Source organism: Tripterygium wilfordii, chromosome 1 (assembly GCF_013401445.1).
Source record: "Tripterygium wilfordii isolate XIE 37 chromosome 1, ASM1340144v1, whole genome shotgun sequence".
Lineage (NCBI taxonomy): Eukaryota > Viridiplantae > Streptophyta > Magnoliopsida > Celastrales > Celastraceae > Tripterygium > Tripterygium wilfordii.
This window is the reverse complement of record NC_052232.1, coordinates 6,109,524-6,126,897: the sequence shown is the minus strand read 5'-3', so window position 1 is coordinate 6,126,897 and position 17,374 is coordinate 6,109,524. Positions and strand designations below refer to the sequence as shown.

Genomic DNA, 17,374 nt, shown 5'->3' with positions numbered 1-17,374 from the left:
CCCTTTTTATTCGGATATTCCAGCATTTTTCCTATATATATAATATATATATTGAAGTTGACATAACCATCCCAATATAACAATATTAATTTTCTTAATCGGCTGATTTTTTTTCTTTCAAATTTGACCCAAATTTGAAAATAAATAGAAATTCTCCTCCAAATGAATCTATATTCTATATTCGGAGAAAGAAAGCTGGAGAGAATCAAAAGTCAAAGTAATTGTATTCTCCATCACCCTTTTTTCTAATAATTTAATCATAACATATTAGAAGGTTCAGCATGCCTCCACTACTATTGAAATCTGCATTAATTTAAGGATCATAAACTATAATATATAAAATATATGCTCTTCGATATTGACATTGGATTACAAAATCCAAACATGTTACCCATGTCATGTGCCAACCTTGACATAATAATTATTATTATTTCTTCTCCATAAAAAAATAAAAAATAAAAATAATTATATCCTTCAAAGTCCACTTAAATATGCTCCCCCGCGTATCCATATCACATTCACTCCCAACTGTCTCCCACACTAACTTCCATCCCCAATCTCATTTTCTACATATTCCTTCTTGTTTTTCGATTTTTCAATTTTTTTTTCTTATTTGATGTAGTTATTTTCAATACAAAAAGAATTTTAATTTTAACTTAGAAACACTCAGTCAAGAATCTGGGGTTCTACAATTTTCAGAATGTACAATTTTCATACAATATTTCTCGTCTCTTGATTTAAGAGGTGTGTGACATCAAATCATTGGATTAAAATATAATTAGGTCAAACTAGTAGAAATAAGGATTTTGGTCCTTTGATCAAAGGGAATCAAGAGAAATAGGTGCACAACTAAAGACAAAAACCAAACATGTTACCCATGTCATGTGCGCCAAAATATAACAAAACCCACAAAATATAATTACCTAGAAATAAATGCTAATTTCTACCAAATATAAGTTGCGTTTGGTAAAACTTTTTTACAAGCATTTATGCTTGTAATTAGCCTAAATTTTTTCATTGCCAAACGACCATTTTGTGATGGAAATTCCGAGACACTTTTGATAGCAAAAATGCCCATTTTGAGAATGTTCCCAATTCAAAGCTTTTTATCAACATTTTTGTGTACATTACTATTATGTCCTCCAAATTTTGATGGCATCCCCATTTTACCCCAAGTCCTTATACCCTTCCATCAATTTGTGAACATGTTTTTAGGGTTCACTCTTCTTCCACCAGCGTCGTATTGAGCTTCGGAGACAGGACTACCACCAGCCACTGCTACAGTTTCTGAACTTTCAGAGTCTCTCTCTTCATCTCTCTTATAACACATAAATCAATGAGGAAGAAGCCATGGGGTCACTATGCAGTTGAAATACGTGACCCGTGGAGTTTCTATCATCATCGTCACATGATGTTGATGTTGATGTTGTTGTTGCTGGCGAGCTTCAAGTTTCGGAGAACGTCATGTTCCGCATCATTAGACGTTGTCATCGACCTAACTATACACTAGAAAAATGGCTTACTAGTGATAAGATTGTCCAATCTTATAAAGTACTTTGTCTTGCCACATTCTTCCGATGTGGGATGTATGACAACCATCATGCTTCCGACAATAACGTCCGGGTCTGTTACAACTAAAATACATAATACCCTTACACGTAACTTGTCATATAATGTTATACATAAAAATGTTATCAGCAAAAGTTTATCCAAACACTACCAACCATTTAGGCAGCATTTCTGCTATTAAAATTGTCCACCATTTCTACTACTTTCAATATGTAGCACCAAACTAGGCAATAATTACGCAAAAATAAATGCTAATAAAAAAGAGTGCACTCTGTCGAGGATCTGGGGCCTCTACCATTTCTATAGTGTACAATTATCATCTAATAATTTGAGAGATAATATCACATCTTTGTATTTTCTCCAAGACTTACTCTCCACCATTGGATGAAAATTGTGAACTCTTAAGGAATTTAGAGTTTCCTTATCCCTTCGTTGATCTAAAAATGGATCACTATCCCAAAAGGTTTACAAAGCAAAGGATCTTCGACCCCTATTTTCTTTGAAACAAAGAGGGATTGAAAAGTGCCAATTTGCATAAGGGACTGAGTAGAAGCCACCCGAAGGAAACTTCCATATACTTTTCCATTTTGATGGAGAATTAGAATCCTTGATTGTGTACCTATTACTCTATTTGCACTTGGCAATGACGATTTGTAGACTAAAGGATGGCCAGTATGTGTCTGTGCCACCAAATTAAAAGATCTCTTGTCGTGCAAAAATCAAACCCACATACAAAGCGCACAATGATTGACTAAACCAATAACAAGATCCAAGTCAGAACAATTATAGATAATTAAATCAAAACAATAAAAGATACAAGATTTATATATGTGGTTCAACAAAAACCTACGTTGACGAGAAGCAGAGATCCAGTTTCAGTAGAGATCCAGTTTCACTATATTGGAGGAGAACAAGTCCACTCTTGATACTATTTTGCTCCCTCAAGCTCTCTTTCACTCCCTCTCTATTTTTTTGGCACTCTCTCAAGAAGGAGCATAAACCTAGCATGTCCAAACAGAAAAGTCAGAGAAAGTGCTAGGGAAACTAAAAAAGAGAATATATTGGAGCTTTGGAGGGAGGACAAAAATTCTTAATTATGTCTATATTTCAAGGAGTTGATATGTCAATCTAGAACTTATCTTGAATTATGTCTTCATTCCAAGAACAAAAGAGTGAACATATATTGTTAAGAAATGGACTTTTTGGGTAACCAAGAATTACAAATGCAAATTTGTTCTTTGCACATCCGATATGAACCTAAACTAGGGCCATCAAGCTCGCGCGCGTGTAAATTTTCACCTGACGACAGGATAAGTTAGGCCAAAAGCTAGCGGGTGGTCACAACCACAAGAATATTGCTTCCAATGAGAATTGAACTCTGTAACTCCCAAGTTCATACTGATTGATCCCGGAGAGAAAAAAAAAAGTACTCTTTGCAATTGTAAGACTATGGTCGTGTTTGGGAGTGCTGTCAGCTGCTGTGAGGTGCTATGCGGTACTGTTAGTTATAAAACTATGGTGCTGTGAGGTGAGTTGGAACGCAAAAGACTGTTTGGCGCATCACTTTTAAAACTGTGGTGCGACGCTGTGAGGTGCGTTTGACGCATCTAAATTACGGTTATATTAGATGACTAATAATATTAATATAAAATCACTTCACCTTTACATTGTACATTAATCTAAAATAAAATAATTGACCTAATTTGATTACGTAGGACAATTCAACATATATTGTAAGCGTTTGGGAGTGCTGTGAGGTGTGATGAGATGCTGTGAGGTAAAAAGCTGTGATCCTGTGAGGTGAGTTGGAACGCAAAAGTTGTTTGATGTGTTACAAAAACTGTGGTGTTGTGAGATGCAGTGCACCTGAACACAGTTGAAACACACTGTCAAACCTTACCTATGTAACGTAAGACTATCTCCATCTTTCCTAGGCCTTGCCACCATGTGTGAGTCAAGTAGTATGAAGTGCTTTCACAAATATAAAATATAACAAAATCGATTCAAAATATTTAATATATATTAGGTCAAATTTCAGAGAGTCTGAGTGCATGTTAAACTTATTGCCAATTTGTCTACTTTGGATGTGTAATTAGTTCCAAATGAATGGTGCAAACATCCCTGTCTCTCTTGCATAGATGGCAGCATCTTCAAATGAAAATTTCAGACCAAATTTCAGAGACTCTGACTGCATGTTAATGCTATTGAGTTTCAACCATAGATGCTACAGGTCCCACAATATATGTGTGGCCCTTACTTCTTTTGTGTTTTATTACAAATATTTTATTTTATTTCAAATTCATAAAATTGATTCGCACTTTTTATTTACATTTTCTATATAGATATAGAAGCAAAAGGTAAGAAAAAATAATCCAATAAAGCCAAACAAGAATATTGATTTCCATCATTGTTGTTCAATCTCTTTTTTATGAATCCAACGGCTGAGATCTGCACCCTTTCTGGCAGACCCCAACCGAACATTATTACACCCACGGATCTACACATCTTCTCCCTCCTTTCCTTTTCTGTTTTTCTTTCATTCACATTTATCTTCTTCTTCCATATATCCAAATCTCTGTATCTAAATAATCTACATCTTCAACAACAACAACAATTGCAGCAGACCCATTTTAATCCAGTACAATCAGGACCACAATAATAATTGAAAACATAAATAAGTAATTTGATCAACAAAAAATAAAAAAGAAGCCAACCATGTGATTTTGTTGTGGATGAGGAGGAGATTAAGCAGCAGATCCCTTGGGATGCTCACTGTTGACTTCACTTTCTTTTTTTACCCTCGAGTGTATACCATAATAACTTACATACCACTTGACAAACTTCCTCAGTCCAGTGGAGAGATCAGTGGTTGGCTTGTACCCAAAATCCTTGTGAGCCAGTGTAACATTAGCGTGTGTATACGGAACGTCGCCGTTGCTTGGCATCTTAATCACATGCTTCTTCGCTTTCGTGTTCAATAAACCTTCCAATATAGACACCAATTTCCCTACCGGAACCGGTGACGTGTTCCCCAAATTGTAGACTCGAAGCGGCGCGGGCCCTTTCTTCTTGCCACCGCTTCCGGTGCTCTTCCCCGCCGTGTCCAACGCTCCTACGCATCCTTTCACTACGTCATCGATGTAAGTGAAGTCACGCGCCACCTCTTTCTCGTCCTGGGTCTGGTATATGTCGATTTTCTTGCCTTGCAGAATATCTTTCGTGAAGAAGAAGTAAGCCATGTCAGGTCTCCCCCATGGACCGTACACAGTGAAGAATCTCAATCCAGTGAGTGAAAGACCGTAAATATGGTTGTAAGTGTGGGCGATTTCTTCTCCGGCCTTTTTGGTGGCCGCGTACAGGCTCGCTGGCTGGTCCGTCCTGTGCGATTCGGAGAACGGATTCTCTCTGTTCAGTCCATAAACAGAGCTCGACGAGGCCCACACAATCGCCGGCTGTGGATTCGCCGATTTACAAACCTCTAGAAGGTTCACGAAGCCAGCAATGTTGGAACGCACATAGGACTGCGGATTCTGCATTGCGTACCGCACCCCCGCCTGTGCCGCCAGGTGGAGCACGTGAGTGAATGGAACAACATCGAAAATCTTCCTCAACAAAGCGGCGTCGTTTAAGTCCCCTTCGACGATGAAAATCTGATGCTTAGCGAGAAGTCCCTGTCGGTCACGTTTCAAGGAAGGATCGTAGTAGCTGTTGAAATTATCCAACCCGAGAACTCCGTCACCGCGCTTTTTGAGGGCAAGTGAGCAGTGAGAGCCGACGAATCCCGCAGCGCCGGTGACCAAGACAGAGAAGCCGTTAGGGCGGCGTGGGGTGGCAGAGTGGCGAACCTGCTTCTCCCAGGAAGCGCCGCCGAAGAAATCAGCAGTGGTAGAGAGGAAGCTGTGACGGTGGATAGGGGCATGATGGGAAGAATCAGAAAAAAGTGGAGGGTAGTTTAGGGTGAAGAAAAGAATCAAAACAAGCGCAATGAGAAGGGTGGCACGGAAGAGAAGCTTAGACGAAGCGTTCAAAAGCTTCGTACTGTTTATTCTGCGAACATAACTATTGTAGCGTTCCATTTTTATGGTCTTGCTTGTATCTGGTGGAGAACCCATTGATGATTGAAAATATCACAAAAACAAAACCAGAGAGAGAGAAGGGGTTGTGTGTCCCTGAATTTTGTGAAGAGTGTAGATTTGAAGATTATAAAGAAGAGAGAGGGAAAGAGAGAGAGTGGTGGTGGACCAACGATGGGGTGTCGGTTGGAGACCACTTTTGTTTACTACTCTCACTCTTTTCAACTTCATGTTACAGATGGAAAGTAAGCGAATTATAAAATCTTCTCCATCAAATACCAAATGCCAGCTATCTTCTTCTGTCCATAGACCTTATCACTCCCACCCCATGTGATTCTATGTGAACACACTGAATTCCATTCACTATAAATTAAATAAAAGTACAAATTCATTTTAAGAATTCATTCACTATATTGATGTACTTAAGGATTCATCAATCCTAAATATCCAAAGATTTAGTTTAATTATTTACTTTCGTTATTATGTTTGGAAGTCTATTTCTAATAGAATTATTAGCAATTTTAATAGTTAATAGAAATTCTAGTCATTTTAGTGTTTATAGGGCGATAGTTGTTTTGGTAAAAAAAATAAAATAAAAATTGATGAATTATTAATATTCTTGAGGTTTCTTTGAATTTTCTTTGTGGACTCTAAACTTTCTTAGTATATTCCAAGTTATGTTGGCTTAGTCTTGAACTAATCAATTCTTATTTTCGCATTTCGTGACGCACGCTGATAGAATCCATCTTATATTCAAGTATCTATGCCTTGTACTCCAATTTTTGAATTAAAATTAATATTTCATAGTTAGTTTTTTTTTTTCTAAAGCAATGTTTCATATTTCTAGTAAAAAAAATAATAATCTAATTTCAATTCATCATATTAACTCTACATAAAAAAAAAAAACGTGGGTTGATGCATGTACGAAAAAATTTATACACAATAACCGATATACGGACAATTGAGATTTATTGTACTCGTCTTCTTTTTGTCGTTACTCAATCCATCCCCTAACGCTTACGAGGAAGTGATATCACTCTGATCTAGACTAATTCATGTTTGATTGTCAGTTAATCTAGTTTGTTACCGACAATAGTATTTAAGGTTCTGAATATATTTAATTAAATTAATGAGTAATTAATTAAGTGTAGATCTAGATTCTAGAGTTAATTTTTTGTTGCCTATATAGAATCAGTCACCTTGGACGTCTCTACGAGAATTAAAGGTTACTACGTATGCGTATAGGCCTCGTCGGTGGTCTTATATTCTTAATCATGATGATATTATAAATTAAACTTTGATCTAATCCGTTAAATTAAATTAATTAATAATTACTGCGAAATCGATGGACGTTTTTATCAAAACCGACAGCAGCGAAAACACCTACGCGTCCAGTGGGTCCCACACCTTTCGAGATAATTTGTTCGCATTCACATATTAGTCAGCATATAGACAGACTCGTCGTCTAGGAGAGAGACGCATTTGTGAAACCGACCAATCATTGAAGGCCATGTTAAGGGCATTCACGTTGATTACTACTGAGCGATTTTTTTGGTATGGCACGTACAATCTTACTGGTTTTTGTTTTACTATTCCTTAAGGTAATACTCTCTCTCTCTCTCTCAATGTGTCCCATCCAACACCGTACATGTCTATAGGATATAGCATGATTGTGTTGAAAACAACTTTTGTCATTATATGTTTTATTACTGGGCGGAACTAACATCGCATATTAAAAAGTGAAATTTAGTTTGGGATTCCGGAAATATCGCCGAAAGTTTTTTGGGTTTTTCTATTTATGTCACACATAATAATATTCATAAATTTGATAAAATATTTATAATTGTTTTTTGGAAATTATCACGTTTTGATAATATTGCGTAATAATCACATGGAGAATTTGATCAAACACTTCTTTTTTAATGCACGTAACTAGATAGTACTTAAATCATTCATATCCTCTTTGATTTCGCAATTACTGCTTCACAACCTTCATAACTGGAAATGTTCTCTCTATGTTTGTAGTTGTCACATGTAAAGTCAATGCTATTGTTATTAGTCTATACACCAAGTTATACATTGTCACAACTATTTTCTCTACAAGACCAGTAATCCCATGAACCCCTATAAATTCCATCGGACACTTACATTTTTTTTTCTTGATATTTTAGGGGGCAAAGTACTCAAGTTAAAATTTTAATATTCTCCTCAGTTTTTTTACTATTAAATTTTCTTTAAGGGGGCGGTTGTCCCATTGGGAAAGAGTGATTCCGCCCCCTCATTACATTTGATCTTTATTATGCTAAAACACCCTCCGCTCAATGAAAGACACGTGATGATATAAAACAACACCAAACTTACCCAAAGAGATACCTCGGATATAGTCAAATACCTTGAAATCCCACCTCGGTTTATTGTCCGCAAAAGTTCTCTCGGTCAGACCCGAGAAGAAGAGTAATTTACTGATTATACCTCAGTAACATCCAAATACCTTACATCATGTACCTCGGTATATCCAGTATGACTATCTCGGGTAAACTAGGAAGATCATGCACAGACAAAAAGGAACAAAACTCTCTAGCAGGAATCCTTCTACAATTCAAAGACCAAGAGAGGTTGTTTCCTAGTAAAGCTAAATCCTCCTTGAAACAATGATCATTCTTCACAACAGAGTTGCACTCTTTTCCTCCCTTTCTTGCCTTGACACCTACAATATGCAAATATAGCTTTCTTAGGCAATATCAACTCCTAATCAACTCAAAATGGGATGAACTTATGTGTAAAGGATGCACAAATGTATGTATATATTTGGTACATCAGTAGCCACAACCGTTGTACAGTTGTCCGACATAGAACTCTTAAACACTCCCTTTCGAAAAAGCCACCTAGGATATGGGAGTGCTTTTAGAATGCGTTGCAAAATACATTGTCATAGACAAGGCTATAGAAGAAGCGGATCATGTTATTACCTCACCAATTGAATCCCCGTCCAAGAAAAGAAACTTAAATAACTAAGATAGAGCAACCAGCGATAAGAAGCACATCTTGGATGGCACATCTTCTTCTCGAAAGTCTGACCAAACACCGGCTCTTCGATACAATAATTATACTCCCCTTAACACTTAAGTGAAGAAGGTCCTAATAGAAATATAGGACCACGATCTTCTTAAATGGCCCCCAAAGTTGAAGAGAACATCCGAGAAAAAGAAGTGATTAACAATATAAGTTCCAACGAGGACCGAGTCATGACACTGATGAATACTGACATCTTAAGGAAGAGATAGAAAGCCTTATCCGACGAGGCTATCTCAAAAATTTTACCAATACAGGGAAGGAAAAGAGAAGATGAACAAGATGAACGATGATTGAGGAGAGGAACGACACCCAAAGATGAGGGAAGATAACTCACCTTGTCGGTATAACCGAAGTGTAGTTGGAACAATCAACATGATTGTCAAAGGACTGACATTAGGAGGAGAAAGTTCTTCAAGATGGATAGCCTATGAAAGAAAAGTCCACTAGGTTGATGACAAAAGAAAGAACTAGAAAAAAGATGAGGAACTAATAACCTTCTTCAAGAAAAACACTAACGACATACACGTTCCTCATGATATTATTTTCTACCATGTCTTTAGGGACATGAACATCAACAATGTGAATTTGAAAACATTCTCATCCCTGTTATATGGCTTCACTGGGGAGTATGCTATACCTCTCAGAGTTGTTACACTTCCAATCACCTTGTGCTCTCCCCATCTTAAGTCTAAGTTATTCATGTCTAACTTTTTTAGTGGTCGATGTCAGGACTCCTTATAATGCGCTCATTGGAAGACCTCTCCTCAATCAAGTTCTAGCAGTAATCTTACCACTCAAAGACAAAGTTTTCAACCGACAATGGGATAAGAGAAGTAAGGGGCAACCAAAATCTTTCTCGGTAGGTTTATATAAAGGACTTAAAGAGAAAAAGAGGTCCACCATCTCAGTTGCTAGTCTTAATGTTCAAGAGATAGCCAACCCGAAGCCAACTTCTGCCAAGGAGTTGTTCCCAATAATTGCTAAAGAAGGTAGTAAAAGAAAGCTCAACCTCAGTTCTGAGCTACCCAAGAAGCTTTCTAAAAAGCAGGTCAACTTACTCCTTTTCAACATCAATACCTTCGTATGAAACATGGATAAGATGCCTGAAATAAGTGTCGATGTCAACACACATCACCTTATAATCAAAGCAGGAAGTAAGCCGGTAAAGCCAAAAAATAAAAACTTCACTCCAATTCGACAATAAGTAATCAAGGAAGTAGTGAGCACAATCCTTGATGCTTGGTTCATCAGAGAAGTTCATTACCCCAATAGACTTCACAAATCTCGATAAAGCCTGCCCAAAGGATAGTTACCCTCTCTTAAAAATTGATCAACTTGTTGATGCTATCATAGGGAAATGTATTCTCAATTTCCTTGATGCTTATTCGAGGTTATCACCAAATCTACATGAATCAATCCGATTAGTAGTGTATTTGATTTATCACTCCTGAAGGTACTTATTACTATCAAGTAATATCTTTTACACTAACTTTTTTTGGAACAACTTATCAAAGATTTGTAAACAAAATTTTTGCCAATCTCCACCAAAAGAACGTAGAAACCTATGTCGACAACATGGTTGTGAAAAGTAAAACATTTGAAGACCACCCCACTGATCTACAGGCTATATTTGACATTTTAAACAAGCTCCAAATGAAGCTGAACCCCGACAAATGTTCTTTCGTGGTCTCTTTGGGTAAGTTTCTCAAATTCCTTGTCTTAGTAAGTGGGACAAGAGCTATCCTATAAAAAGTTGAAGCCATTATTAACATGCAAGCATCTCATAATAAACGAGAAGTACAATAGTTGACTGGCCAAGCAACAGCCATGAGAAGTTCTTAGCTAGGTCAAGAGACAAGTGCGAACCATCCTCAAAAACATGAAAAAAGACCAAGGAATTTCAAAGGAATGAAGAATGTCAAGTAACCTTCGAAGAATTAAAGGTATACTTCAAAAACTCACCTCTCTTAACCTCCCCTGAGAAAGGAGAAACTTCATATATATCTGGCCATTTCTGATCATGTAGTTAGTGTCATACTAATCTAGAAGAAAGCAAGGTTCAAAAACCTATCTATTATGTTAGCTAAGTTCTAATAAGAGCTGAAATGGGATATAGCTGAGCTAAGAAACTTGCATTAGCACTAGTTATTGTGGCTTACAAACCACGTCTCTGCTTTCAGGCATAAACAATCATAGTGCTCACTGATAAGTGATCGATACTTTTTATTGCAAGAAATACTTGCAACTCAATACCGACGGGTTATCCCACTCGTAAGTGTACGTGCCGAAAGACAGTAAAATAGTGAATGGGGTCGAATCCACGAGGACTGTATTAATTAGCAACTAATTACTAACAATAGTGTAAATAAATATCAGACGCTTCTAATATTAACTAGCAATAAAATTGAACTAAATATCAATGGACAAAAACTAGCTTGGGTTTGGCTTGCCAACTACCTCCACCTATGCACACAGCTTAATATACAATCACACAATTTAAAAGTTTAACAATGTCAATTGAAAGGCCTTGGTCCAGCTGCAGCCAATTAGATTTCCCTAAACAACGATCCTGACTTTGGTCCAGTTGCAAGATCTTTTCTTATCGAAGGAGTCTTGATTGGTCTATCCTAAGAATTTCCTTAGACAAGCATAAGCAATAGGAAATCGACAGTTGCACAATCTAGGATAATGGTCTATTACCCAATCAATTATGTCCTATGTTCCCAAAACTTGGATCTTACGCAAGTTCTTGTTACTTCGTCAAACACCGGGTCATGGTCAGCCGAATATGTTTAACTAACAATTCCTAAAATTATGATGTTGATCAGGCATGCAAAACAATATGAAATAAGCAATTAATTCGGAGAACAAAGAATTAAACTTAGTCTAATTGACAACCAAGTCTGTGCACAAGGTTTATGGTAGAAGTATTACCAAATCCTAGCTAGATAAGAGTTTAGCTACACATACTCATAATTAAAATCATATAACTACTCATGGACAATGTTCAAATTAATAGAAGAATTGAAATCTACCGAAGGAATTGAACTGTCAAACTTGATGTCTTTTCTCTTCTCCTTCTTGCCGTCAAACTCTCTCCAATATTCAGTCTTTAATTGTGCAGCCAAAAGTTGTCCTTGTCTCAGCATAACACTGCTTATATAGTCCTTAGCAAGCCCTAAACTGGCCCAATTGTCCTTGCCACTTCAGCAACTTAATCACACAAGTCTGATTCCCGCGATCTACGTCCGCAACAGGTTGCCAAACAGGTTACAAATTCCGTCCAATGCCAGCTTTATCCTCCAGTAATACCTGTTCATAAAAATACCAATATGGGCAGTATGTTTGCACTAAACATCATAGAAAAATAGTAATTTTAAGCCCATAAAACTAGGTGTATTTTACACCTAACAATAAGCCACTTAAAAAATCTTACAAAACTCAATTTATCAAGAAAACTCGTCCAGTTGTCTATCGAACTTATTGAATTTGACATTCATTATCAGCCGAAATAGGCCATCAAAGCTCTAACTTCATAAGATAATGTCAACATGAATAATGTATATGGGTCATCCAATCAAGAAGGGAGCGGAGCTGTGATTCTTTTTCTTGGACAAGGGGGCATACATACGTAACATGCCTTTTGATTTAACATTAAAGCCTTCTAGTCCTTCAATTTCTCAGTAAGGTGAACAAACTCAGACCTAGCCTTCTTCAGGTCTACCTCAATCCTTTGACAAGCTTCCTAGGAGGCATGAAACTTATCCATGATAGTCATATATGCCTTTTTCAAATTGGCTACATTAGTATAAAGGCAACGAAGTAAGAATCTATCTGACAAAAAAATAAAGTATGTACCAATTCGTAAAGAATAAAACAAGAAGAAAATGAGGAAAGATATTACATCTATGAACTTCACACTCATCCACGAGAGCTTTTCATTAGTAGAGAAATGAAGCTCGTCATAGGTCGGTCGGGATAGATAGCTTGCTGAGCATCTTGGCAACAATTCGAGGATTGAAGATGCTGTTCAATAGAAGAACCCCCCCCCCCCCCAAATTTTAGGATATGTACATCAAATTCACATATTAGGTGAGTCTTCTAAAAAAGAAGAGCCATAGTCGCTCCTCAAAAACTCTCAAAAGGGAATACTATAATGCTCGGGATTGTAAAATGCCAGTAGTGAAAATAGCTTGGGTAGAGATATTTCTTTTTGCCACCCTTGAACTTCTTGCTTATCCCAGCTTCTTCAATAGAAACCCAAGCCTTCCTCTTCATCACCTAAGGAGGACCACTCTACATATTCAGATAGACATTTGCAATGGTCATATCAGCAAGACAAATAAAAACTAAGATAACTCTCCTGAGGAAGAAAGCATAAAGAAATAAATACCTAGGGTAGCTTTCCCGGACATAGATGACTAAGTAAATTTGACTGGTGTACATCTAGGAGGCAATGAGGGTTTAGTAAAACTTCTCTTTTGGTCTATATACCAATCATCCTTTAGATTGATAGCTCGAGCAGATGAGAAAACCTATTGAATCGTTAAAGACTCCAATTTATATGGAAAGATAAATGGCTACCTCGAAAATATGAAACTGAACAAAAATATATCTCGTCTTCTAATCATGATGGAAGATGCATACTTCAGGAACACGAGCCCCTTCTTGAATTTTAAATAACACAACCAGGCAAAGTCGAGAAGGTGATAGAGAGAAAAAAGATGACAACGAAAACAGCTAGTTAAGGCACCCAAATAAGGAATCTGAGCACCTTACAAACTGTGGGAACCTAAATGACGAACTTCTACTACGAGGAGCAAATAGGGATTCATTATCAAGAATTGGCCAATATAGGAAAGATATCATATGAAGTCTCCTGAACCCCTCTACCTCATCCATGGACGATCTACAGCCTAGACTTCTCGGCTCCTAGATGCCCTCTTGCTTCCACCGTTCTTGAGAATTGAGAGGAATGTCATGGGAATTGGCTATTTCAATATGTTATCCTTGGTCCCATAAAAGGAAGGGAATTCACTAGAGGATGAGGAACCCTCAAAAGAACAGTCGAGAAGAAAACCCTCGCATTGTCTATAATGCTATTAGATATGTCAGTCGAGACAAAAGAATTTCTCGATAAACTTGGATTGCTTGGGTAATGATTAGACCTCCAAATCGGCCAAATAGGTTCGGCTCGGCGCAGGTCTGGGGGCATATGATGATACCACTTTGAACCTCCAACCAGAAACTAACATATGACAAGGTTGGATGAGCAAAATATCACCTCACATAGGCAAACCTTGGAGGGGTTCACTTCTTTTTAAGTTTACATATAACAAAGTCAAATAAGGCCTATCTTGATCCTGAGAAGTCTATCTCGGAATCGAGAAGCCCATCTCGATTTAAGTTAGTTCTATGGAATAATATAAGACTTCTATAAGAAAACTTCTATTCCACCTCAAAGAAACAAGGACCAACTTCTCCTAAATCAAATAGAAGACAATACTCCAACTGAACTACGTATTAGAGTTAGTCGATCACTATATAAAGGCACTCTGGTCAAGTAAACAGATTCATTCACAATTTTCTGCCTTCTTTAGCTAAGAGCTTTAATCTCGCAAGTTCTTGACTTTCTTCTTCTTGCTTTTCTAACTTAAACATTATAGTGTCTTTTCCAAAGAAAACACCTTGGGTTGGACTCCATAACTTACGTTTGTTCGTCTTCTAGTTTAGTTAATCTCACCAGCAACACTGCCACCAGCCTAGTTTGGATCCACCTCGGACGTCAGCAAACCAAGCCAAATTTGTACATCATCAGACACATTTGAAATTTGGATGATCGAATTAAAACATGCTAAATCTTTGAGTTACCAAATATTCTGTTGACTCAATATAATTTCGTGATAAAATAAACTTCATGATAAAACAGAGTCTCTTCTTTTTTTTTTTTTTTTGAACTTTGATTCAATAAATAAGACATTGCAACTCGTAAGTATAGAGCTCTCAAATAAGTATGAAGATTAAACAAAAAAGTATAAACCCTAAAGAGAGAACAAGCAAACAAAAGGAATGAAACTTGTTAGGAGTGCGGTCATTTTGATCAATTATGGGCTTTAATGCATATAATAAAGTTGAAGGGTATTTTCGTAGTTATCTACAACTAACATGGCAACTTCGAAGAAAATGAGGGTTGTTTTCTCTTGGATTTTTCACTGAGCTGTTCTACCGCTTCCTTAGAAGGAAAATAAGAGATCTATCTCGTTAGGACTAAAATACTTCCAATATTATATTAGCAATGCATAAATATATAGGGCCATGTGTGGTAGGACCCCATAAAAAATAGGGTCTTTTTCTAAGAAGGTTCATGTATAGACTAGCTCTCACATTCCACTCTTTCATTCCATGATAGGTCGGTCACATTGTCCAATGATAATTGATTATCAGATATCCACATCTTAAGTTTTCTTTTTCTTTTTTTAATTATTACAAGAATATTGAGTGTCGCCCATTCAGACCAAAGTGTGTGTATATATATATATACACGGAATCATTACACATCCATAAAATAAATATTCATAAATTTACATAAATATGTGGCATGCCTATGTGACTTCTTTAATAAAGTTTTTTTTTTTTAATCTATGTGACATACCTATCTGGCTTGTCACCTAGATTATGTAAGTTTATGGATAAGAAAATTATGGACATGTATCATTTTGGATATATTATATCTATTTCAATTAGATTTTATAATACCCGACTTGGAAAATACTAATTTTTTTTTGTTGAATTGAGTTGACATGTTATTCGAGCTAATTGGATCATGGTATACCGGAAGTTACGCTCGAAAATTTAGAAATATTAATATAAATTGAACTAACTATTAATTTTGAGTCCGAGAAGGACCAAAAATCGTGTTTAAATTGAGTAGGAAATCGTGTTTAAATCGAAAAAGGAATCTTAACCTAAAATTCGTAATGCCATTATCATAAATAAGGTGCAAAAATGCCGAAGGTAAAATTGTAAACTTTTTAATTATAGAAAACTAATAATTTCCAAAAAATTTACCCCAACCCCTGAAAGCACTCTCTCGCGATCCACTGCTACTGACACGGGAACAACGATGTAAGGCCACCGATCGAGGATGTCGACTCCCAAACTAAAGCGTCTAACCTTCCCGATCAAGTTTCAACCATCAACCATTGTTGACAGCCACCCATCGACCAAGAAAATACCCACGAGCCATAGAACCTAGTTTTAAAAACTCCATGACACGGTCGTTTCGATCACCATCGTCAGAGAACACCACCACCAAATGACTCCCGACGTGAGGCAGAAAAGAAGGTCCGACGTTGACCAAATTTTGACTCTGACAAAGTTGACCAGTGTTGGATCCGACATGCATTGAAAATATGATGGCATACACGTATACGGCATCGTATAAGTCCAAGTATGATAGACAAACTCTTAGGATAACTAATGTTAAATGGTATTGTGGAGTATGAAAATAGGTTTTTTTGTGGTCCTCGACTCGTGGACCCGTTTATATTGTTGGGGGATGAGTGTGAGGGGTATTTGGATTGTGTTTGCACGAAAACTAATAAGTTAGGAAAAAACATAATAGGACTTAGAATTTGATACAACTCCTATTGGAATGGAATGAAATGAAAACAACACATTGATGGCATACATTAGGAATTTCATCGACTTGGGAATACATTCTGGAATGTATTTTGCGTACTTTATCTCTATTTGTGGAAAAGAATATATTCTTATTTTTGTTATTCATATATGCAAGTATACATCAATTATATATACAGTCCTAAGAGAGACTATTCTAGGGAACCAATCACGCTAGTCATCCTATAATTACGCTAGTCATCCTATAATCATGCAGTATCATATCTTTCTTTTGACATATCATGTGATTGATATACAGCTCATTTGACACTCCCCCTAAAGTTGGAGCATATATATCTTCCATACCCAACTTGCTAAGTGAGCTGTGAAAGATTCGGCTTTTTACTGCTTTAGTAAGTACATCTGCCAGTTGATCTTCGGATCTCACAAATGATACCTCAATGATCTTAGCCTCGAGCTTTTCTTTGATGAAATGTCTGTCAACTTCAACATGTTTTGTTCTATCATGTTGTACAGGATTATGTGCAATATCAATTGCAGCCTTGTTGTCACAATATAACTTCATGGGATGTTTGGATTTAAAACCCAAATCCTTCAACAAGTATCTAATCCAGAGTAGTTCACATATTCCATATGCCATACTCTTATACTCTGCCTCAGCACTGGACTTTGACACCACTTTTTGTTTCTTACTCATCCAAGTAACTAGATTACCTCCTACAAATGTAAAATAGCCGGATGTTGATCTTCTGTCCGTAATTGTACTTGCCCAGTCTGCATCCGTATGCCCTTCCACATCTAGATGTCCATGACATGAGAACATCAAGCCTTTTCCAGGAGTTGTTTTTAAGTACCTCAGAATTCGATTTACGGCATCCATGTGTGCTTCACTCGGTGCATGCATGAATTGGCTCACCACACTCACCGCATAAGCTATATCTGGTCTAGTATGTGATAGATAGATTAACTTTCCCACAAGACATTGATACCTTGCTTTGTTGGTTGGTACCTGGTTC

General features: G+C 36.9%; 1 protein-coding gene across 1 annotated transcript; it reads right to left on the bottom strand.

The window, feature by feature from the left end:
* Window positions 1-3,945: 3,945 nt before the first annotated feature.
* Window positions 3,946-5,851, bottom strand: LOC120000877 (UDP-glucuronate 4-epimerase 6). The gene has a single exon (XM_038849044.1). The coding sequence runs from the start codon at window positions 5,679-5,681 to the stop codon at window positions 4,314-4,316; it is 1,368 nt and encodes a 455-aa protein (XP_038704972.1). The 5' UTR covers window positions 5,682-5,851; the 3' UTR covers window positions 3,946-4,313.
* Window positions 5,852-17,374: the final 11,523 nt, after the last annotated feature.